Below are 24,904 nucleotides of genomic sequence, written 5' to 3'. Positions count from 1 at the left end.
TGATGCACACATAATTGCCAATAAATACTAGTTGCCTATTTTTATTTTGGGAGTACTCTACTGCAAGGGTCTTCAAATGCTGGCATAGATTTTAAAGGGATGGGTGGAATCTTTTGAATAGGTTTTTGCAATAATTTGGCAATTATTGTAAGAGTTATAGACTCTGATGACATCTTGCTTAAGTTTCGGCCAGTAAAAATGACCTAAAACTTTTAGGTAGATTTTATTCCTAAATGTCCTGACATGGGAGTATGATGCGTTATATTCAGTATTTCTTGCCAGTATACTTTTGATTTATTACTTTCTACTCCTCATTTATACTAGTATCGACTGGGCGCCATTTCTTCATTAGAATACCCTAATTCCTAACCTTTTTTGCTTCTTTTCTAAAAAAAATAACAGTTCTATTTTTAAGAAAACGAAGGGTTTTTCTTGTTCAATATTAAGTAGATTTCGATTTAAATCATCTTTCATCATTTCTGTGTCGCTTTTCCGTTTGCAATTTTTTTTATCCATTTCATTAGTTTGCTTTACCCATTGCGATTGTTACTTTTGCACCGGATTTCTGTGATGTTAGCTTGAGCTTAACAAGCAGCTGACATAAATCGACGGAATATGCCGAGCGCCGATCAAATTTAATAACGTTAGGAAATAAAAAATAACATCGGATAATAATTACAATGAAAAAAAAAATGAAAAAGACCATAGAATAAAATAAACAACTTACTGTAAGTTTCATGAATAATTAAAAAAAATTATTTAAAAAACATCGAAACATATTTTTGTGTTTAACTTTAATGTTTTAAGGACAAAAATTATTTTCTTTTGTAAGATTTTGATGTTAGGAAATTTTTTAATTTCTTTTTATGTTCTTTTCAAGAAAAGTTGTAAGAATTCTTAGGAAAACTTTTGCTGAAATTTATAATAGAGAAATAATTTTTATTTATTTTTTTTATTTATACACATTCAACATCTCGCCATTTGGGTCAAGGAACGCATTCCTTGACCGGCAGGTCACTTCCATCATCATCAGCATCAGTATAGTTCGCTTTGTAGCAGCCAGCTCCACTCCTACCCTCAGGAGGAGGGGGAGGAGGAGGAAAGGGCTTTTGCCCTTTTTCGTCAGTTCGAATCTAGCCGGCCAAGACGAAGGACGCTATTCGGCTCCACCAGAAAGGATTCTTGACGTTAAATTCTACGTTTTTTTTTCTCTCCTCCTTTGGAGAAAGACGTTTGTTTAGAACTCCATTGATTGGTACTAAACTATTAACGTTATTTTATTCTCAGTCATTATAAGACAACAAGATCTTACGACTGGAAGATTAATACCAGTTATTAAAAGACAAACGAGTCTTACAACTGGTAAATTATTATTCTCAAAGTATTAACGAAGGAAATTACCGTGTTGAGGAGTTCTTTTCTAAAAAGAACAAAATTTAATTTCGCCGACGAGACGAGCAGAATATCGCCCCTAGAAAGAAAATCCCCATCTTTGAAAGATTTTTCAACCGAAGTTCCCTTCAGAAAGGAAATCTTCCATAATTCAAGAATTTACCCCGCATTTGTACACATAAAGCCTACCAAAGCGGCTTTATGGTCTTCTCTCCCCTTTGAATTAAAAGGCACAAGAGCCTTCACAAAGGAAACTACTTCTTTCTCCCATTTTAGGTCAAAGAAACTTTTTGTTTGTCCTTTCGGAAAAAAACCCCGAACATTTTGTCAAAGAAAGACTGAACATTTCGTTAAAAGGATTGAATTCAAAACAAGGACTGTTTTCCGTTTTTTATATGTTCTTTTCTTTCAGTCTTTCTTGCAAGTAAGGATTGACGTCTTTTTTTGGTATTTTTTTTAATGTATTTTTAAATGTTTCCTTAAGGTTTTTTTTTAACCCCAGGCTTGGGAAATAAAGGCAATCGATAATTTTTTTGTTTTAATAAACTTGGATCATTTTAAACTTATTCGGGTCTGTATTTCTTTTGCTCATTTCCACTAGTTACTCTTTCCGAGAAATTTGCCATAAACGCTTTTTCCCCCTTTTTTTATTTCCTTTTTGTTACCATGAAAAACGGATTTTGGTGATGAACCCACAATTTCGTCACTTTTGATATTTTTTAGGGTTAGAGTAGCACGCATTTTCTGCGACATGTCCTGCACATCGATTTGAATGGTATTAATTTACTTTCTTGGCAACTGTTTATGATTTGCTTCGCCGTCTGTAATAATTTATCTAAACTCAGTAAATTCATTTTCGTGTCTTCCATTTCGTATAACTTATTTAAATTAAAACTAATTTTTTTCTTCTAATTTATTAAAAGTCGTCTGCCTCGATTTTTATTGACTAAGCATGTTTATTATCGATCAACGCTCAGCATATTCCAGGGAAGTTTACGTCAGCTGTCGGTCGAGTCCGAGTCAATATTTACTGAAATCCGGTGCACAAAGTGCAAAAGATTTCATTTAATTGCAAGAAATTTGTTGGTGTTGGTGAGTCTTCATTTCCTGAAATTTGTTTCTTCGCCTTCGCCCTAATAATAACGCAATCAGCGTTTAATTGTCTTTGTCTTTGTAAACCTCAAATTTCTCACTTATTTCTAGTTTGTAACAAACAACTGCATCTGATACTACCACCAGTCATTACCTAACTTATAAGTTAATAGAACACTAACTATGACTGGACCATCGACCAATGCTGATTTTATATATATGTCTATGCTTCGTAACAAAACCCAATCGCAGTGAAGGTCGATTTTGGATAATGGTAATACACTTTCTAAATGCAAAACTTGAGATGCACCAATATCAATTAATATTTGGACAAGCATAGACTTCTCAGTGTCATCGATATAAACAGAACCCTGGTATAAAAAGGGTTTATAAACATGTAATAAGTTTACTATCATGTTTTTGAGTATGATTGGAAAACAGAATTATTTTTAATAAGCATGAAGTTGAGGGGAGTTGTTGTATGCACTATTTTAAGAATTCAGCAGTAAAATATAACATGATTATCTATTTTTCAAAAAAGCACATTTTTGATTTTGTTTGAACATAGAATTGCATAGAATTTCTTGGGATGCATTTTGTTGGAGTATTCTGAAAGTGTCAATGTGTTTGAGTGGTTTTAAGTTATTTAAAAATTTTTGAGCCTTTTCTTGCGAGTTAGGTTATGTAAATCTGCATCTAGTGCATCCTCGTTCATTGTTGGACATGTTTATCATAAAAATGTGTTTGCAAATCGTTTAAATTCTTCTGTAAGAATGAGTATAGGCACTATTTACTTTCTTCTAACCAATCAATCAAAAAGGATTATATTTTTCTCCCACAAATTCAACATATGTCTGTGGATCAAATTTTCATAATTTCTAAACTTTTGTCTTTAAGCTTCCACTACTAATCAATATGCATTTAAATATATATTTTTTTACTTATTTAACATTTAAATTAAATTATTTCTTACTTGTTTAACATTTAAATTAAAATATTTTTACTTATTTAACATTTAAATTGAAATATTTTTTACTTGTTTAACTTTTAAATTGAATTTTTTTTACTTTTTAACATGTAAGTTAAAATATTTTTTACTTGTTTAACATTTAAGTTAAAATATTTTTTACTTGTTTAACTTTTAAATTGAATTTTTTTTACCTGTTTAACATTTAAATTGAAATATTTTTTACTTGTTTAACATTTAAGTTAAAATATTTTTTACTTGTTTAACATTTAAATTGAAATATTTTTTACCTGCTTTCATTAAAATTAAAATATTTTTTACTTATTTAACATTTAAATTAAAATATATATCTTTACTTGTTTAACATTTGAATTAAAATATGTTTTACTTGTTTAAAATTGAAATTAAAATATTTTTAACTTGTTTAACATTAAAATTAAAATATTTTTACTTGTTATATATTTAAATTGAAATATTTTTACTTGTTTAACATTTAAATGAAACTATTTTTTACTTGTTTAACATTTAAATTGAAATATTTTATACTTGTTTAACATTTAAATTAAAATATTTTTTACTTGTAAATATTTAAATTGAAATATTTTTTACTTGTTTAACATTTAAATTGAAATATTTTTTAATTGTTTTACATTTAAATTGAAATATTTTTTATCTTGTTTAACATTTAAATTAAAATATTTCTTACTTGTTTCACATTAAAAATGAAACATTTTTTACTTGTTTAACATTTAAATTGAAATATTGTTTACTTGTTTTATATTTAAACTGAAATATTTTTTACTTGTTTATCATTTAAAGTGAAATATTTTTTACTTGTTCAAAATTACAATTAAAATAATTTTTACTTGTTTACCATTTAAATTGAAATATTCTTTATTTGTTCAACATTTAAATTAAAATATTTTTTACTTGTTTAACATTGAAATAAAAATATTTTTACTTGTTTCACATTTAAATTGAAATATTTTTTATTTGTTTGATGCTATAAATAAAAGTATTTTTTACTAGTTTAATATTTAAATTGAAATATTTTTACTTGTTTAACATTTAAATTGAAACAGTTTTTGCTTGTTTAACATTTAAATTGAAATATTTTTTACTTGTTTAACATTCAGATTAAAATATTTTTTATTGTTTAACATTTAAATTGAAATATTTTTCACTTATTTAACATTTAAATAGCAATATTTTTTGCTTGTTTAACATTTAAATTAAAATACTGTTTACTTGTTTAACATTTAAATTGAAATATATTTTACTTGTTTAACATGTAAATTGAAATATATTTTGCTTGTTTAACATTTAAATTCAAATATCGTTTACTTCTTTTAAATTTAAATTAAAATATTGTTTACTTGTTTAACATTCAAATTAAAATATTTTTACTTGTTTAACATTTTAAATGTAAATATTTTTTAACTTGTTTAACATTTAAATTTAAATATTTTTTACTTGTTTCACATTAAAATTGATATATATTTTACTGGTTTAACATTAAAATTAAAAAAGTTTTTGCTTGTTTAACATTTAAATTTTAATATTTCTTACTTGTTTTACATTTAAATTGAAATATTTTTTACTTGTTAAACATTCAAATAAAAATATTTTTTACTTGTTTAGCATTTAAACAGAAATATTTTTTTACTTGTTTAACATTTTAATTGAAATATTTTTTACTTGTTTAACATATAAAGTGAAATATTTTTTTCTTGTTTAACATTTAAATTAAAATATTTTTTACTTGTTTATCATTTAAATGAAAATATTGTTTACTTGTTTAATATTTTAATTGACATATGTTTACTTGTTTAACATTTAAATTGAATTTTTTTTACTTGTTTTACATTTAAAGTAAAATATTTTATACTTGTTTAATATTTAAATTTAAATATTTTTTTACTTGTTTCACATTCAAATTAAAATATTGTTTACTTGTTTAACATTCAAATTAAAATATTTCTTACTTGTTTAATATTTGAATTGAGATATTTTTTACTTGTTTAACATTTAAATGAAATATTTTTTTACTGATTTAAGATTCAAATTAAAATATTTTTTACTTGTTTTATATTTAAATTCCAATATTTGTTACTTGTTTAACATTTAAATTGAAATATTTTTACTTTTTTAACATTCAAATTTAAATATTTTTTTATCTTGTTTAACATTTAAATTGAAATATTTCTTACTTGTTTCACATTAAAATTAAAATATTTTTTAATTATTTTACTTTTAAATTGAAATATTGTTTACTTGCCTTATATTTAAATTGAAATATTTTTTACTTGTTTAACATTACATTTCAAATATTGTTTACTTGTTTACCAGGTAAATTTTAATATTGTTTACTTGTTCAACATTTAAATTAAAATATTTTTACTAGTTTAACATTTCAACTGACATATTTTTGACTTGTTTAACATTTATATTGAAATATTTTTTACATGTTTAACATTTAAATTGAAATATTTTTCCTTGTTTAACATTCAAATTAATATATTGTTTATTTGTTTAACATGTAAATTGAAATATTGTTTACACGTTTAACATTTAAATTAAAATATAGTTTACTTGTTTAACATTTAAATTTAAATAGTTTTTTGTTGTTTAACATTTTAATTAATATTTTTACATGTTTAACATTTAAATTGTAATATTTTTTACTTGTTTAACATTTAAATTGAAATATTTTTTACTTGTTTAACATTTAAATTGAAATATTTTTTACTTGTTTAACATTTAAATTCAAATATTTTTTTACTTGTTTAACATTTAAAAAGAAATATTTTTTACTTGTTTAACATTTAAATTCAAATATTTTTTACTTGTTTAACATTTTAAAAGAAATATTTTACACTTGTTTACCATTTAAATAAAAATATTTTTTACTTTCTTAACATTCAAATTGAAATATTTTTTACTTTCTTAACATTCAAATTGAAATATTTTGTACTTGTTTACCATTTAAATTACAATATATTCTTACTTGTTTAACATTTAAATTACAATATATTCTTACTTGTTTAACATTTAAATGGAAATTTCTTTTCTTGTTTACCATTTAAATTGAAATATTTTTTGCTTGTTTAACATTTAAATTAAAATATTTTTTACCCGTTTAATATTTAAATTAAAATATCCTTTGCTTGTTTATCATGTAAATTGAAATATTTGTTACTTGTTTTATATTTACATTAAAATATTGGTTACTTGGTTTACATTTAAATTGAAATATATTTTTCCTTGTTTAACATTTAAATTGAAATATTTTTTAATTGTTTTAGATTTAAATTGAAATATTTTTATTTGTTTAACATTTAAATTGAAATATTTTTTACTTGTTTAATATTTGAATTGAAATCTTATTTACTTGTTTAACATTAGAATCAAAATATTGTTTACTTGTTTAACATTTAAACTGAAATATTTTTTACTTGTTTTACATTTGAATAAAAATATTTTTAGTTGTTTAAAATTAAAATTAAAATAGTGTTTACTTTATGCTATACTTGTTTAACATTTAAATGTAAAAATCTTTTACTTGTTTTACATTAAAATTAAAATATTTTTTATTTGTTTACCATTTAAATTGAAATATTTTTACTTGTTTAATATTTAAATTACAATATATTCTTACTTGTTTAACATTTAAATTACAATATATTCTTCCTTGTTTAACATTTAAATGGAAATATTTTTACTTGTTTACAATTTAAATTGAAATATTTTTTGCTTGTTTAACATTTAAATTAAAATATTTTTTACTTGTTTAACATTTAAATTAAAATATTTTTTAATTGTTTAACATTTGAATTCAAATATTTTTAACTTGTTTAACATTTTAATTGATATATGTTTGACTTGTTTAACATTTTAATTAAAATATTTTTTTCTTGTTTAACATTTCAATGGAAATATTTTTCACTTGTTTAACATTTAAATTGAAATATTTTTTACTTGTTTAACATTTAAATTGAAATATTTTTTACTTCTTTAATATTTAAATTGAAATATTTTTTACTTCTTTAATATTTAAATTGAAATATTTTTTACTTCTTTAATATTTAAATTGAAATATTTTTCACTTGTTTAACATTTAAATTGAAATATTTTTCACTTGTTTAACATTTAAATTGAAATATTTTATACTTGTTTAACATTTAAATTTAAATATTTTTTACTTCTTTAATATTTAAATTGAAATCTTTTTTAATTGTTTGTAATTTATATGGACACGTTGTTTACTTGTTTAATATTTAAATTGAAATATTTTTTACTTGTTTAACATTTAATTTAAATATTTTTTACTTGTTTAACATTTAATTTAAATATGTTTTACTTGTTTAACATTTAATTTAAATATGTTTTACTTGTTTAACATTTAAATTTAAATATTTTTTACTTGTTTAACATTGAAATAAAAATATTTTTACTTGTTTCACATTTAAATTGAAATATTTTTTATTTGTTTGATGCTATAAATAAAAGTATTTTTGACTAGTTTAATATTTAAATTGAAATATTTTTACTTGTTTAACATTTAAATTGAAACAGTTTTTGCTTGTTTAACATTTAAATTGAAATATTTTTTACTTGTTTAACATTCAGATTAAAATATTTTTTATTGTTTAACATTTAAATTGAAATATTTTTCACTTATTTAACATTTAAATAGCAATATTTTTTGCTTGTTTAACATTTAAATTAAAATACTGTTTACTTGTTTAACATTTAAATTGAAATATATTTTACTTGTTTAACATGTAAATTGAAATATATTTTGCTTGTTTAACATTTAAATTCAAATATCGTTTACTTCTTTTAAATTTAAATTAAAATATTGTTTACTTGTTTAACATTCAAATTAAAATATTTTTACTTGTTTAACATTTTAAATGTAAATATTTTTTACTTGTTTAACATTTAAATGTAAATATTTTTAACTTGTTTAACATTTAAATTTAAATATTTTTTACTTGTTTCACATTAAAATTGATATATATTTTACTGGTTTAACATTAAAATTAAAAAAGTTTTTGCTTGTTTAACATTTAAATTTTAATATTTCTTACTTGTTTTACATTTAAATTGAAATATTTTTTACTTGTTAAACATTCAAATAAAAATATTTTTTACTTGTTTAACATTTAAACAGAAATATTTTTTTACTTGTTTAACATTTTAATTGAAATATTTTTTACTTGTTTAACATATAAAGTGAAATATTTTTTTCTTGTTTAACATTTAAATTAAAATATTTTTTACTTGTTTATCATTTAAATGAAAATATTGTTTACTTGTTTAATATTTTAATTGACATATGTTTACTTGTTTAACATTTAAATTGAATTTTTTTACTTGTTTTACATTTAAAGTAAAATATTTTATACTTGTTTAATATTTAAATTTAAATATTTTTTTAATTGTTTCACATTCAAATTAAAATATTGTTTACTTGTTTAACATTCAAATTAAAATATTTCTTACTTGTTTAATATTTGAATTGAGATATTTTTTACTTGTTTAACATTTAAATGAAATATTTTTTTACTGATTTAAGATTCAAATTAAAATAATTTTTACTTGTTTTATATTTAAATTCCAATATTTGTTACTTGTTTAACATTTAAATTGAAATATTTTTACTTTTTTAACATTCAAATTTAAATATTTTTTTATCTTGTTTAACATTTAAATTGAAATATTTCTTACTTGTTTCACATTAAAATTAAAATATTTTTTAATTATTTTACTTTTAAATTGAAATATTGTTTACTTGTCTTATATTTAAATTGAAATATTTTTTACTTGTTTAACATTACATTTCAAATATTGTTTACTTGTTTACCAGGTAAATTTTAATATTGTTTACTTGTTCAACATTTAAATTAAAATATTTTTACTAGTTTAACATTTCAACTGACATATTTTTGACTTGTTTAACATTTATATTGAAATATTTTTTACATGTTTAACATTTAAATTGAAATATTTTTCCTTGTTTAACATTCAAATTAATATATTGTTTATTTGTTTTACATGTAAATTGAAATATTGTTTACACGTTTAACATTTAAATTAAAATATTTTTTACATGTTTAACATTAAAATTAAAATATAGTTTACTTGTTTAACATTTAAATTTAAATAGTTTTTTGTTGTTTAACATTTTAATTAATATTTTTACATGTTTAACATTTAAATTGTAATATTTTTTACTTGTTTAACATTTAAATTGAAATATTTTTTACTTGTTTAACATTTAAATTGAAATATTTTTTACTTGTTTAACATTTAAATTCAAATATTTTTTTACTTGTTTAACATTTAAAAAGAAATATTTTTTACTTGTTTAACATTTAAATTCAAATATTTTTTACTTGTTTAACATTTTAAAAGAAATATTTTACACTTGTTTACCATTTAAATAAAAATATTTTTTACTTTCTTAACATTCAAATTGAAATATTTTTTACTTTCTTAACATTCAAATTGAAATATTTTGTACTTGTTTACCATTTAAATTACAATATATTCTTACTTGTTTAACATTTAAATTACAATATATTCTTACTTGTTTAACATTTAAATGGAAATTTTTTTTCTTGTTTACCATTTAAATTGAAATATTTTTTGCTTGTTTAACATTTAAATTAAAATATTTTTTACCCGTTTAATATTTAAATTAAAATATCCTTTGCTTGTTTATCATGTAAATTGAAATATTTGTTACTTGTTTTATATTTACATTAAAATATTGGTTACTTAGTTTACATTTAAATTGAAATATATTTTTCCTTGTTTAACATTTAAATTGAAATATTTTTTAATTGTTTTAGATTTAAATTGAAATATTTTTATTTGTTTAACATTTAAATTGAAATATTTTTTACTTGTTTAATATTTGAATTGAAATCTTATTTACTTGTTTAACATTAGAATAAAAATATTGTTTACTTGTTTAACATTTAAACTGAAATATTTTTTACTTGTTTTACATTTGAATAAAAATATTTTTAGTTGTTTAAAATTAAAATTAAAATAGTGTTTACTTTATGCTATACTTGTTTAACATTTAAATGTAAAAATCTTTTACTTGTTTTACATTAAAATTAAAATATTTTTTATTTGTTTACCATTTAAATTGAAATATTTTTACTTGTTTAATATTTAAATTACAATATATTCTTACTTGTTTAACATTTAAATTACAATATATTCTTCCTTGTTTAACATTTAAATGGAAATATTTTTACTTGTTTACAATTTAAATTGAAATATTTTTTGCTTGTTTAACATTTAAATTAAAATATTTTTTACTTGTTTAACATTTAAATTAAAATATTTTTTAATTGTTTAACATTTGAATTCAAATATTTTTAACTTGTTTAACATTTTAATTGATATATGTTTGACTTGTTTAACATTTTAATTAAAATATTTTTTTCTTGTTTAACATTTCAATGGAAATATTTTTCACTTGTTTAACATTTAAATTGAAATATTTTTTACTTGTTTAACATTTAAATTGAAATATTTTTTACTTCTTTAATATTTAAATTGAAATATTTTTTACTTCTTTAATATTTAAATTGAAATATTTTTTACTTCTTTAATATTTAAATTGAAATATTTTTCACTTGTTTAACATTTAAATTGAAATATTTTTCACTTGTTTAACATTTAAATTGAAATATTTTATACTTGTTTAACATTTAAATTGAAATATTTTTTACTTCTTTAATATTTAAATTGAAATATTTTTTAATTGTTTGTAATTTAAATGGACACGTTGTTTACTTGTTTAACATTTAAATTGAAATATTTTTTACTTGTTTAACATTTAATTTAAATATTTTTTACTTGTTTAACATTTAATTTAAATATGTTTTACTTGTTTAACATTTAATTTAAATATGTTTTGCTTGTTTAACATTTAAATTTAAATATTTTTTACTTGTTTAACAGTTAAATGGAAATATTGTTTACGTGTTTAACATTTAAATTAAAATATTTTTTACTTGTTTAACATTTAAATTTAAATATTTTTTACTTGTTTAACATTTAAATTGAAATATTTCTTACTTGTTTAACATTTAAATTGAAATATTTTTTACTTGTTTAACATTTAAATTGAAATATTTTTTACTTGTTTAACATTTAAATTTAAATATTTTTACTTGTTTCACATTTTAATTGAAATAGTCGGCAATTTCTCGCTTGGACTTTCATAAAATTTCGTAATGGTCGCTCAGATAAAGAAAATCGTTCACAGAAAAAGGTATATTTCATTTTACTTACGATTTTAATTCATTAATCTGTTACATGGTTGAAAGTGTAAAAAACAAGGAATAAAAACAACAGAGAGAATAATTTAAATATAATCTGCACACACACACACACACACACACACACACACACACACACACACACACACACACACACACACACACACACACACACACACACACACACACACACACAAAACCATTTAACACAAAAAAAACAACAAAAAGCAAACCGGAAAAATAGTTTTACTTAAGATGATGGCAATGTTGGTAAACCTAAGGTCTTTTAATATTAGAAGTAGTTGAATTTTTTGCATAAAGAAATTTCCAAATTTTTAATTTAGGCATCTATTTCTAAACAAGTTACGCTTTGTTACCAGGAGGCTTCAAAGAGGATTCTTTCGGCTGGATTTATAACTCTGGAATGAGGTAGGAGTAGAAGTTAAACTCATCACATTGTCACTAATCACCAACAACTGCTAGATTATCGTGAAAACCTTGTTTAGTATTAGAATAATCTAGAACTCTCTCGAATTTCCTTAAAGGTTCTGGGACCTTTTGGATTTCTAAATATTTCTATTTCTTTTTTTACGTTATTGTATATTTTTGTGAAAGAAAAATGTTCTGAAATGGCAAATAAAACCTCTCTTTATGGGAGCAAAAATTAAGCCCTTTTACAAGTTCACTACCCTCAAGATACTAAGAGAGCACTGAGCTACAGCTACGATGTCCAAAGATTTTAATCCTACATGAATCATTATAATGCAAGTCACTTTCAATATTCTGGTGCTTCCCAGTCATCCATGGTTTCCAGCCTTTACACCTACTAATAAATCGTGATAAATGTTGACTGGTTGAGTGTCGAGATAGATGATAATCAGTCCAGTCAGCTGTGCATGTACCGAACTTGAATTGAATAAGAAAAGATGTTGTAGTGAAGCCAAGACTACTATTTCTCCATTACATGTCTCTTTCTCTCTACTCTTCCCTTTCCCCCTTCCTTCCAGTGTGACCAGAGGTTGTAACCAATCAGGACGGAGAACAGTTCTAGTGGGAAAGACAAAAAAAGAGATACAAAAAGTGTTGGAAGCAAAAAGACGGAGACGCGACTGGTTCCAGAGTCAGGGGACAAAAATGACAATCACGAACTTTCTATAACCCGATACCACTTGTACGCTGAAATGAATATAAAACCGTTTCGTTTGGAAGTTCCTTTGTTTCTTTATTATTATTCCCAGGTCGGTTTCTACTCCCGTCTTATTAATTTCGACGACTCCCCAAAAGGGGGACCCGCCGAAATGGTGACCTACCCAACAAGAATTACATTATGGTAACCGCCATAATGTAACCAAGTTACAAAATAAAATAACATCTCCACTACAGTATAAATCCACTTTGTTTTATTAAGACATAAGTAGATAAAGCAAGTTGTTTAGCAGACAAGCTATGTTCTAAAATGTGAAAGAACAATTTACTCACAAGTGGCACCATGTCTGTTTTGACCGTCAGTGAAAGGAAAAAGAAAAGAGGAACGTGAAGTTTTGGATTCGTTATATAGATATGGCATTAATTTGCATATGTGGGAGAAAAGAGATTATAAAAAGACCGAATTGGAGAGGACACTGCGCCGAATTTTTGACAGCAGAGGCATTGATAGTTGGTGGTGATTGAGTTGAGAGGAGTAAGTACGAATTGAAAAGTTGATGTGCAGACATTTTTTTTCATATCAGACGACATAGGCTTTAGTTAAAAACAGAATTTGTAATCGAAGACTCCCATCCCATCTTGCCATCTTCTGGTAAATAAATGAATATTTTCTTATCTTTATGACATCTCGATCAGGAAGTGATTTGTCTCTTTCCACCAACAAGGTGGATTAGAATCACCAGGCTGCGAGATTCGTTAATAGCTTGACAAGCCTATTTACATCAAGTGAACTACAACTCGATATATTGCAAATACAGAAGAAATAAATTTGTTATGCCATTGATACGAATACTTCAAATTATTCTTAAATTAAAGAACATAAAAAACATTATCAAATTTAATCTGAACATACAAACGAGTATTGTCTTATAAAACACTGAAAAAATACAAACTGTTATTAAAGGTCGATTTGTGCTGGTTGTCATCACTTCCGACATTACGTTAATTGGTGTCATCACTTCCGACATTACGTTAAGCCAAAACGTTACTTTACTCTTTATAATTGTTGCCCTGAAAAGATTAAAAAAAAAACAAAAAAACTTCAGATTACCCGCTTAGTCAAAAAAGAAAATCCAGTCATTTTTAAATCGATCTATGTTGGGAGTGAGATACGGTGGTGCCATTTTGACGCCTCTATATTAATAAAGTGGACGCCATTTTGACGCCTCTAATTAATAAAGTGGAAGAAAATAAGCCCCAAAAGGTTGTGACGGCTTCTAAAATAAACGGTTTTAACATGAGGCGTTTCTTTACAATCATATTGTCATGCTTTTTTTCTCTTTCAAATCAAAGATAAATTATTAGAAAGAATCCTTCAACAGATCAGAATTTGGATTATTTGGATTTTTTTAATTCTTTGAACTACTGTTCCCATCTTCAATGTTATTTGCACAATGTTTCGGCTGATGCAACCTACGACCTTCTTCAAGCGTATCTTGTTGAACTCGACAATCTTTCTGTCGAACTCGAACACTCTTCTTGTGGTTGAAGGTTCAATACTCAGTGCGGGCGACACCCAAAATATAATTGCGAATTACTTAGAACTTTTACTTAATAATGACTGACAGAACAAGAGCATACTACCCTCATGGATTTAATAAAGGGTTCTGTGCACTTCGACAGAAAGATTTATCAATAATGCCACAAACTCTTATAATCTCGTTTCATTTGGTTAGAAAATTGCCGCAACCCCTTTTGGATCTGCTAATCGCCAAAGTGACACACCAATTTTTCTACTAATTTTCTAATATCAATTTGTTTAGCAGCTGGCAAAATTGAATGTGCAGTTAAATAGAAAAAAAAGAAGCCAAAATGCAAAAACAACAACAAAAATGTTTTGAAAATACTGAAGAGGAAACACAAACATACTTTTTATTCCATATTGAAGTTAACACAAAAAACAAAATCTACAGTCTTGTTTTTTTTTTTGTTTTTTTTATGAATTCCATTTATTTGCTGAGAGCATGAGTGGGCAATAGGTATCCCCACAACAATGTGAAAAACGGAGCGCATGTTCCCGTGACGTCAGACTTGTGTTAACTATACGAACTATAGAAAAGCAGAAGCGACTTAATGATTTTTTAAAACCTTTGTTTATCTTCTTCAAACTTCAGTAAATAATTAATCTTTGTTATAATTTTGTTAGGTTTTAAGATTTACACAGTTTAATGATTAATAATATTTCAAACATTTGTATATTAAATATGAAATACGGTTTTACTGAATGTTCATTTGGTTACTTACGGGCTTCCATATTTTGTTCGGTAAAAAGAGACGAATAAAATATGAGTAGGGCCTAAAAAATGCTTAATATTTGTGCAATAATATTTTCAAATCGGTTTTAATCTGGCGATAAAATAGCTGACAAGAGCCATGCTTATGTAAACAAAAAAAAAACCGGTGTCTAAATCTGTCCTGTGGGGAGGCATTGTGAATAGGTCCTATGTTTAATGTAACAAAATTTTAATATTAAAAAAGTAACTGGAAAAAGTTATTTCTGATTTAATTACAAAACGCCCTGGAAATGTCACTTCTGATTAATTATAAAATGCCCTGGAAAATATCCGTTCTGATTATTCTTTTTTGTTTACTTGCCTCCCCACAAGGGCGGAATCGGACATGAGGTCGCTCATAAATTTAGGGGGAAACCAGCTCCCCAAAAGGGGCACTCTGGTAAATAACAAAAATAAAATTTGTATCAGTAATGAAGGATTTTCCTCCATTAACCAAGACCAAAAAAGGGGGGATTTAAGTCACTGGAATGCTGAAACTGATACTACACTCAGAAATTCATGTTGGAGCAATGGTTGCCTAATCTCTAACCGTGTTAATGTCTTTATGTATTACTTTTGAAAAGCTGCTGAAACAGTTTATGATTTAAAAATTACTTTATTTCAAGTATATTTAAGCAGTGGGTTACGGGATATGAAGTCCGTCCCGGAAATTACTCAAACCGTTTACGATTTAAACATTACTTTATTTCATGTATATTTTTAACTGTGGGGTGGGAGATAAGAAGTCGGTCCTGGAAATGGCTGAAAAAGTTTACGATTTATACATTACTTTATTTCATGTATATCTTCAACAGTGGGTTGGGGATTATAAGTCAGTTCCAGAAATGGCTGAAACAGTTTACTATTTAGACATTACATTATTTCATGTATATTTTTAGCAGTGGGTTGGGGATATAAAGTCAGTCCAGGAAATGGCTGCAACAGTTTACGATTAAAACATTACTTTATTTAATGTATATTTTCAACAGTGGGGTGGTGGATATGAAGTCACTCCCAGGATTGAGTGAGATGTGCAAATATACACTATCAGAAAGAGTCGCCCAGTATAGAATGAAATAGGTGGGTAGTTTGCTACTATATATACAAAATACCCAGCGTCGCCCGGGTATTTTGCTACTATATATACAAAATATTTTGCTACTATATATACAAAGTATTTTGCTACTATATATACAAAATACCCAGCGTCGCCCGGGATCGAATGAAATAGGTGAACGATATATATTAGCAGAATATGCGGTGTCACCCGGAATTGGATAAGATAGATGAAACATATATACTATGAGAATACCCAGAACTGATTTGTTTGTAATGAAATAATCAGCCTAGGCAATATATCAAAGTTATTATTTAAGTAAGGGGAAGCGACATAGCGGGTTAAAGTTATGAAAATTATTGTCGAAATCAGTAACATATCCAAGAATTATGAAAAATGATGAAATGTGAGTTAACTGGATTGGTATGTTTGTAATGATATAATAAGCCCAGACAGTATATCATATATATTATATAAGTAGAAGGGAGAGGCATAATGTAGGTTTTTAATTATAAAAATTATTGTCGAAATTAGTAACATATCTAGGAACAACGATTAAATGTGTGTTAATCGATTGTGTGTTTATAATAAAATAATCAGCCCAGGAAATATATCAAAGTAATTATATTAGTAAGAGAGGGCGATAAGGATGGTTTAAATTATGAAAAATAATTGTCGAAATCAGTAACATATTCAAGAATTATGAAAAATGTTATTTGATGTATTAGTGTGTTTGCAATGAAATAATCAGACCAGACAATATATCAAAGTTATTATTTTAGTAAGTGGGGCGATGATATGGGTTAAAATGATAAAAAATGATTGTCGACATATGTAACATATCCAAGAATTATGAAAAATGACAAAATGTGAGTTAATTGATTGGTGTGTTTGAAATGAAATAATCATCCCAGATAATATATCAAAGTTATTATTTTAGTAGTGGGCGGTTGATAATGTGGGTTAAAATATTAAAAATAATTATCGAAATGAGTAATATATCCCAGAATTAAGAAAAATGATGAAGTGTGAATTAATTGAGAGTTGTGTTTTTTATGAAATAATCTGCCCAGACAATATATCAAAGTAATTTTTTAGTAAGAAAGGGCGACCAGGATGGTTTAAATTATAAAAAATTATTGTCGAGATTAGTAACATATCTAAGAATTACGAAAAATGACAAAATGTGATTTAATTGATTGGTGTGTTTATAATAAAATAATCAGCCTAGACAATATATCAAAGATTATATAAGTAAAGGGGAAGGAGGTAAGGAGGGCTTAAATTATGAAAAATGATTGTCGAAATTAGTAACATATCCAAGAATTACGAAAAAATGATGAAATATTAGTTAATTGATTTGTATGTTTGTAAGGAAATAATCAGCCTAGACAATATATCAAAGTTATTATTTAGTAAAGATGGAAGGGCGAAAATGTGGTTAAAATGATGAAAAATGATTGTCGAAATAAGTAACATATCCAAGAATTATGAAAAATGATTAAATGAGATTTCATGCATTAGTGGGTTTGTAATAAAATAATAAGCTCAGACAATATTTCAAAGTTATTATTTTATAAAGGAGGGGGCGATAATTTGGGTATAAATTATGAAAAATGATTGTCGAAATTAGTAACATACCCAAGAATTATGAAAAATTATGAAATGAAGGTTAATTGATTAGTGTTTGTAATGAAATAATCAGCCCAGCAAATGGATCAGTTATTATTTTACTAAGGTTGGACGACAACGTTGCTTTAAATTATAAAAAAATATTGTTGAAATTAGTAACATATCCAAGAATTCCGAAAAATGATGAAATGTGAGTTGATTGATGTGTGTGTTTGTAATGAAATAATCAGACTAGACAATATATCAAAGTTATTATTTTAGTAAGGTGTGCGATATGGTGAGTTTAAATGATGAAAAATTATTGTCAAAATTAGTACCATATCCAAGAATTATCAAAAATGATGAAATGTGAGTTAGCTGATAGTTGTGTTTTTTTAATAAAATTATCAGCCAATACAATATATCAAATTTAATATTTTAGTAAAGGGAGGGGCGATAATGTGGGTTGAAATTATGAAATACTTTACAAAAGAATTACAATAAATATTATAAAAAAAAACCCCAATAAACAATTACAATAAAAAATTATAAAAAAAGAATAGCAATAAAAGATTAAAATAAAAAATTATTATAAAAAGAATCACAATAAAAAATTACAAGAAAAAATCACAATGAAAAATTGCAATGAAAATTATAATAAAAAGAATCACAACAAAAATTACAAAAAAAATTATAATAAAAAAATTACAATAAAAATTACAATAAACAGTTACAATAAAAAGAATCACATTAGAAAATTATAATAAAAAATTACAATAAAAAGAATAACAGTAAAAATTTCAATAAAAAGAATCATAATAAAAAATTATTTAAAAAATTACAATAAAAGATTATAATAAGAAGAATCACAATAAAAAATTGAAATTAAAATTACAATAAAAGAATCACAATAAAAATCCCATTAAAAATAGCAATACAAAGAAACACAATAAAAGATTACAATTAATAATTAATATAAAAACTTACAATAAAAATCACCATAAGAAATTACAATAAAAGATTATAATAAAAGCAATCACAATTTTTTCTAATGTGATTCTTTTTATTGTAACTGTTTATTGTAATTTTTATTGTAATTTTTTTATTATAATTTTTTTTTGTAATTTTTGTTGTGATTCTTTTTATTATAATTTTCATTGCAATTTTCATTGTGATTTTTTCTTGTAATTTTTTATTGTGATTCTTTTTATAATAATTTTTTATTGTAATCTTTTATTGCTATTCTTTTTTTTATAATTTTTTATTGTAATCGTTTATTGTGATTCTTTTTTATAATATTTATTGTAATTTTTTTGTAACTTTTTATTATAATTTGTTATTGCAATTTTTCATTGTGATCTTTTTTATTATATTTTTTATTTTAAGTTTTTATTGTGATTCTTTTTATTATAATTTTTTATTTTAATTTTTTATTGTAACTTTCATTGTGATTCTTTGTACTATAATTTTTTAGTGTAATTTTTTTATTGTGATTCTTTTTATTATAATGGTTTATTGTAATTTTTATTGTAATTCTTTTGGTAGTGATTCTTTTTATTGAGATTCTTTTTATTATAATTTTTTATTGTAATTTTGTATTGTGATTCTTTTTATTGTGATTCTTTTTATTGTAGTTTTTTATTGTAATTTTTCATTGAGATTTTTTATTGTTATACTTTTTTATAATGTTTCATTGTACTTTTTTATTGTGCATCCTTTTATTATAATTTTTTATTGTTATTCTTTTCATTGTGATTCTTTTTATGGTAATTTTTATTTTAATTTTTTTGTGATTCTTTTTATTATGTTTTATTGGAATTTTGTATTGTGAGTTTTTTTATTGTAATTCTTTATTGTGATTCTTTTTATTATAGTTTTGTATTGTACGTTTTCATTGTGATTTTTTATTGTGATTTATTGTGATTCTTTTTAATATAGTTTTTTATTGTAATTTTTTGTTGTAATTTTTTATTGTGATTCTTTTTATTGTAATGATTTTTATTATAACTTTTGATTGTAATTTTTTATTGTAATTATTTTTATTGTGTTATTTTTTATTATAATATTTGATTGTAATTTTGTGTTGAGATTTTTTATTGCGATTTTTATTGTGAATGATTATTTCAATTCTTTTTATTGTAATTTTTTATTGTGATTGTTTTCATTATAATATTTTATTTTAATTTTTTTGTAATTTCGTATTGTGAGTCTTTTCATTGGAATTTGTTATAGTAATTCCTTTTTTTGATTCTTTTTATTATAATTTTCAATTGTACCTTTTGATGTAATTTTTTATGGTGATTTTTATTGTGATTCTTTTCATTATAATTTTTTATTGTAATTTTTATTGTGATACTTTTTATTATAATCTTTTATTGTAATTTGTTATTGTGATTTTTATTGTAAGTGTTTATATTAAGTATTTATTGTAATCTTTTATTCTGTTCCTTTTTATTGTTATTTTGTATTGTTATTTTTATTGTGATTCTTTTATTGTAATTTATATTGTAATTTTTATTGTGATTCTTCTCATTATAATTTTTTAATTGTAATATTTTGTTCCAATTATTTATTGTAACTTTTTAAATAATTTTTTATTATGATTCTTTTAATTGAAAATTTTTTATTATGATTCTTTTTATTGTAATTTTTTATTATAATTTTCTAATGTGATTCTTTTTATTGTAAGTGTTTATTGTAATTTTTATTATAATGTTGTACTGTAATTTTTTGCTGTGATTCTTTTTATTATAAATTTTATTGTAAATTGTTATTTTCTCTTGTAATTTTTATTGTGATTCTTTTTATCATAGCTTTTATGGTAATTTTTTATTGTGATTCTTTTTATTGTGATTCTTTTTATTATAGTTTTGTATTGTACGTTTTCATTGTGATTTTTTATTGTTATTCTTTTTTTATAATTTTTTATTGTAATTATTTATTTTGATTCTTTTCATTATAATTTTTTATTGTTATTCTTTTTATTCTGATTCTTTTTATGATAAATTTTATTTTAATTTTTTGTGATTCTTCTTATTATAATTTCGTATTGGAATTTTTATTGTGATTCTTTTTATTGTAATTCTTTTTATTGTGATGCTTTTTATTATAATTTTTTATTGTAATTTTTAATATAATTTTTTATTGTTACTTTTTATTGTGTTTCTTTTTATTGTGATTCTTTTTATCATAATTTTTTATTATCATTTTTTATTGTGATTTTTACTCATAATTTTCTATTATGATTTTTTATTGTGATCCTTTTTATTTTAATTTTTTATTGTAATTGTTTATTGTGATTTTTTATTGTACTTTTTTATTGTGATTCTTTTTTTTATAATTTATTATTGTACTTTTTTATTGTGATTCTTTTTATTATAAGTTTTTGCTGTAATTTTTTATTGTTATTCTTTTCATTATAATTTTTTATTGTAATTTTTAATTTTGATTCTTTTTTTTATAGTTTTTTTTGTAATTTTTTATTGTGCTTCTTTTTATTGTGATGTTTATGGTGATTCTTTCCATTATAATTTTTTATTGTGATTATTTTTATTATATTTTTATGGTAATTTTTCATTGTGATTTTTTCGTGTAGTTTTTTATTGTGATTCTTTTTATTATAATTTTTTATTGTAATTTTTTATTGTGGTTCTTTTTATTATAGTTTTTCATTGTGATTTTTTATTGTTATTCCTTTTTATAATTTTTTATTGTAATTTCCTATTGTGATTCTTTTAATTATAATTTTTTATTGTAATTTTTATTGTGATTGCTTTTATTATAATCTTTTATTGTAATTTCTTATGGTGATTTTTATTGTAAGTTTTTATATTAATTATTAATTGTAATCTTTTATTGTGTCTCTTTGTATTGCTATTTTTAATGGGATTTTTATTGTGATTCTTTTATTGTAATTTTAATTTCAATTTTTTATTGTGATTCTTCTTATTATAATCTTTTATTGTAATTTTTTAGATAATTTTTTATTATGATTCTTTTTATTGAAATTTTTACTGTTATTCTTTTTATTGTAATTTTTTATTATAATTTTCTAATGTGATTCTTTTTATTGTAACTGTTTATTGTAATTTTTATTGTAATTTTTTTATTATAATTTTTTTTTGTAATTTTTGTTGTGATTCTTTTTATTATAATTTTCATTGCAATTTTTCATTGTGATTTTTTCTTGTAATTTTTTATTGTGATTCTTTTTATAATAATTTTTTTTAATCTTTTATTGCTATTCTTTTTTTATAATTTTTTATTGTAATTGTTTATTGTGATTCTTTTTTTATAATATTTATTGTAATTTTTTTGTAACTTTTTATTATAATTTGTTATTGCAATTTTTTATTGTGATCTTTTTTATTATATTTTTTATTGTAAGTTTTTATTGTGATTCTTTTTATTATAATTTTTTATTTTAATTTTTTATTGTAACTTTCATTGTGATTCTTTGTACTATAATTTTTTAGTGTAATTTTTTCATTGTGATTCTTTTTATTATAATGGTTTATTGTAATTTTTATTGTAATTCTTTTGGTAGTGATTCTTTTTATTGAGATTCTTTTTATTATAATTTTTTATTGTAATTTTGTATTGTGATTCTTTTTATTGTGATACTTTTTATTGTAGTTTTTTATTGTAATTTTTCATTGAGATTTTTTATTGTTATACTTTTTTATAATGTTTCATTGTACTTTTTTTATTGTGCATCCTTTTATTATAATTTTTATTGTTATTCTTTTCATTGTGATTCTTTTTATGGTAATTTTTATTTTAATTTTTTGTGATTCTTTTTATTATGTTTTATTGGAATTTTGTATTGTGAGTTTTTTTATTGTAATTCTTTGTAGTGATTCTGTTGATTGTGATTCTTGTTATTATAATTTTTCATTGTAATTTTTTATTGTGATTTTTATTGTGATTTTTTATTGTGATTCTTTTTAATATAGTTTTTTATTGTCATTTTTTGTTGTAATTTTTTATTGTGATTCTTTTTATTGTAATGCTTTTTATTATGACTTTTGATTGTAATTTTTTATTGTAATTATTTTTATTGTGTTTTTTTTTATTATAATATTTGATTGTAATTTTGTGTTGAGATTTTTTATTGCGATTTTTATTGTGAATGATTATTTTAATTCTTTTTATTGTAATTTTTTATTGTGATTTTTTATTGTAATTGTTTTCATTATAATAATTATAATAATAATTTTAATTATATAATAATTTTAATTTTTTTTGTAATTTCGTATTGTGAGTCTTTTCATTGGAATTTTTTATAGTAATTTCTTTTTTTGATTCTTTTTATTATAATTTTCCCTTGTACCTTTTTATGTAATTTTTTATTGTGATTGTTTTATTATAATTTTTTATTGTAATTTTTATTGTGATTCTTTTCATTATAATTTTTTATTGTAATCTTTATTGTGATACTTTTTATTATAATCTTTTATTGTAATTTGTTATTGTGATTTTTATTGTAAGTGTTTATATTAAGTATATATTGTAATCTTTTATTCTGTTCCTTTTCATTGTTATTTTGTATTGTTATTTTTATTGTGATTCTTTTATTGTAATTTATATTGTAATTTTTATTGTGATTCTTCTCATTATAATTTTTTAATAGTAATATTTTATTCCAATTATTTATTGTAGCTTTTTAAATAATTTTTTATTATGATTCTTTTAATTGAAAATTTTTTATTGTGATTCTTTTTATTGTAATTTTTTATTATAATTTTCTAATGTGATTCTTTTTATTGTAAGTGTTTATTGTAATTTTTATTATAATTTTGTACTGTAATTTTTTGTTATGATTCTTTTTATTGTAAATTTTATTGTAAAATGTTATTTTTGTCTTGTAATTTTTATTGTGATTCTTTTTATCATAATTTTTTAATTGTAAATTTTTATTGTGATTTTTTTATTATAATTTTTTAGTGTAATTGTTTTATTGTGATTCTTTTTATTATAATTTTTTATTGTAACTTTTTTTGTAATTCTTTTTATTGAGATTCTTTTTATTATAATTTTCTATTGTAATTTTTTATTGTGATTCTTTTTATTGTGATTCTTTTTTTATAATTTTTTATTGTAATTATTTATTTTGATTCTTTTCATTATAATCTTTTATTGTTATTCTTTTTATTCTGATTCTTTTTATGATGAATTTTATTTTAATTTTTTGTGATTCTTCTTATTATAATTTCGTATTGGAATTTTTATTGTGATTCTTTTTATTGTAATTCTTTTTATTGTGATGCTTTTTATTATAATTTTTTATTGTAATTTTTAATATAATTTTTTATTGTTACTTTTTATTGTGTTTCTTTTTATTGTGATTCTTTTTATCATAATTTTTATTGTGATTTTTAATTGTAATTTTTTATTGTGATTTTTACTCATAATTTTCTATTGTGATTTTTTATTGTGATCCTTTTTATTTTAATTTTTTATTGTAATTGTTTATTGTGATTTTTATTGTACTTTTTTATTGTGATTCTTTTTTTTATAATTCATTATTGTACTTTTTTATTGTGATTCTTTTTATTATAAGTTTTTGCTGTAATTTTTATTGTTATCCTTTCATTATAATTTTTTATTGTAATTTTTAATTTTGATTCTTTTTATTATAGTTTTTTTTGTAATTTTTTATTGTGCTTCTTTTTATTGTGATGTTTATGGTGATTCTTTCCATTATAATTTTTTATTGTGATTCTTTTTATTATATTTTTATGGTAATTTTTCATTGTGATTTTTTCGTGTAGTTTTTTATTGTGATTCTTTTTATTATAATTTTTTATTGTAATTTTTTATTGTGGTTCTTTTTATTATAGTTTTTCATTGTAATTTTTCATTGTGATTTTTTATTGTTATTCTTTTTTTATAATTTTTTATTGTAATTATTCATTGTGATTCTTTTTTATAATTTTTTATTGTAATTTCTTATTGTGATTCTTTTAATTATAATTTTTTATTGTAATTTTTATTG

The 24,904-nt window shown here is 21.7% G+C and overlaps 1 protein-coding gene across 2 annotated transcripts in view; it reads right to left on the bottom strand.

Moving 5' to 3' along the window:
• The window catches only part of LOC145279888 (ferric reductase 1-like), a 459,209-nt gene that overhangs the window by 259,005 nt on the left and 175,300 nt on the right, over nucleotides 1–24,904 (bottom strand). For both annotated transcript variants that reach the window (XM_080131362.1, XM_080131363.1), the window contains exon 5: nucleotides 13,860–13,977. In XM_080131362.1, the coding sequence (XP_079987488.1) occupies nucleotides 13,860–13,977 (118 nt within the window). The remainder of the gene's footprint in view (nucleotides 1–13,859; nucleotides 13,978–24,904) is intronic.

Source organism: Euprymna scolopes, chromosome 7 (genome assembly GCF_053919585.1).
Source record: "Euprymna scolopes isolate OS-2025 chromosome 7, ASM5391958v1, whole genome shotgun sequence".
Lineage (NCBI taxonomy): Eukaryota > Metazoa > Mollusca > Cephalopoda > Sepiida > Sepiolidae > Euprymna > Euprymna scolopes.
Note: the sequence above shows the minus strand (reverse complement) of the source record. Positions and strands in the feature narration are given on the sequence as shown.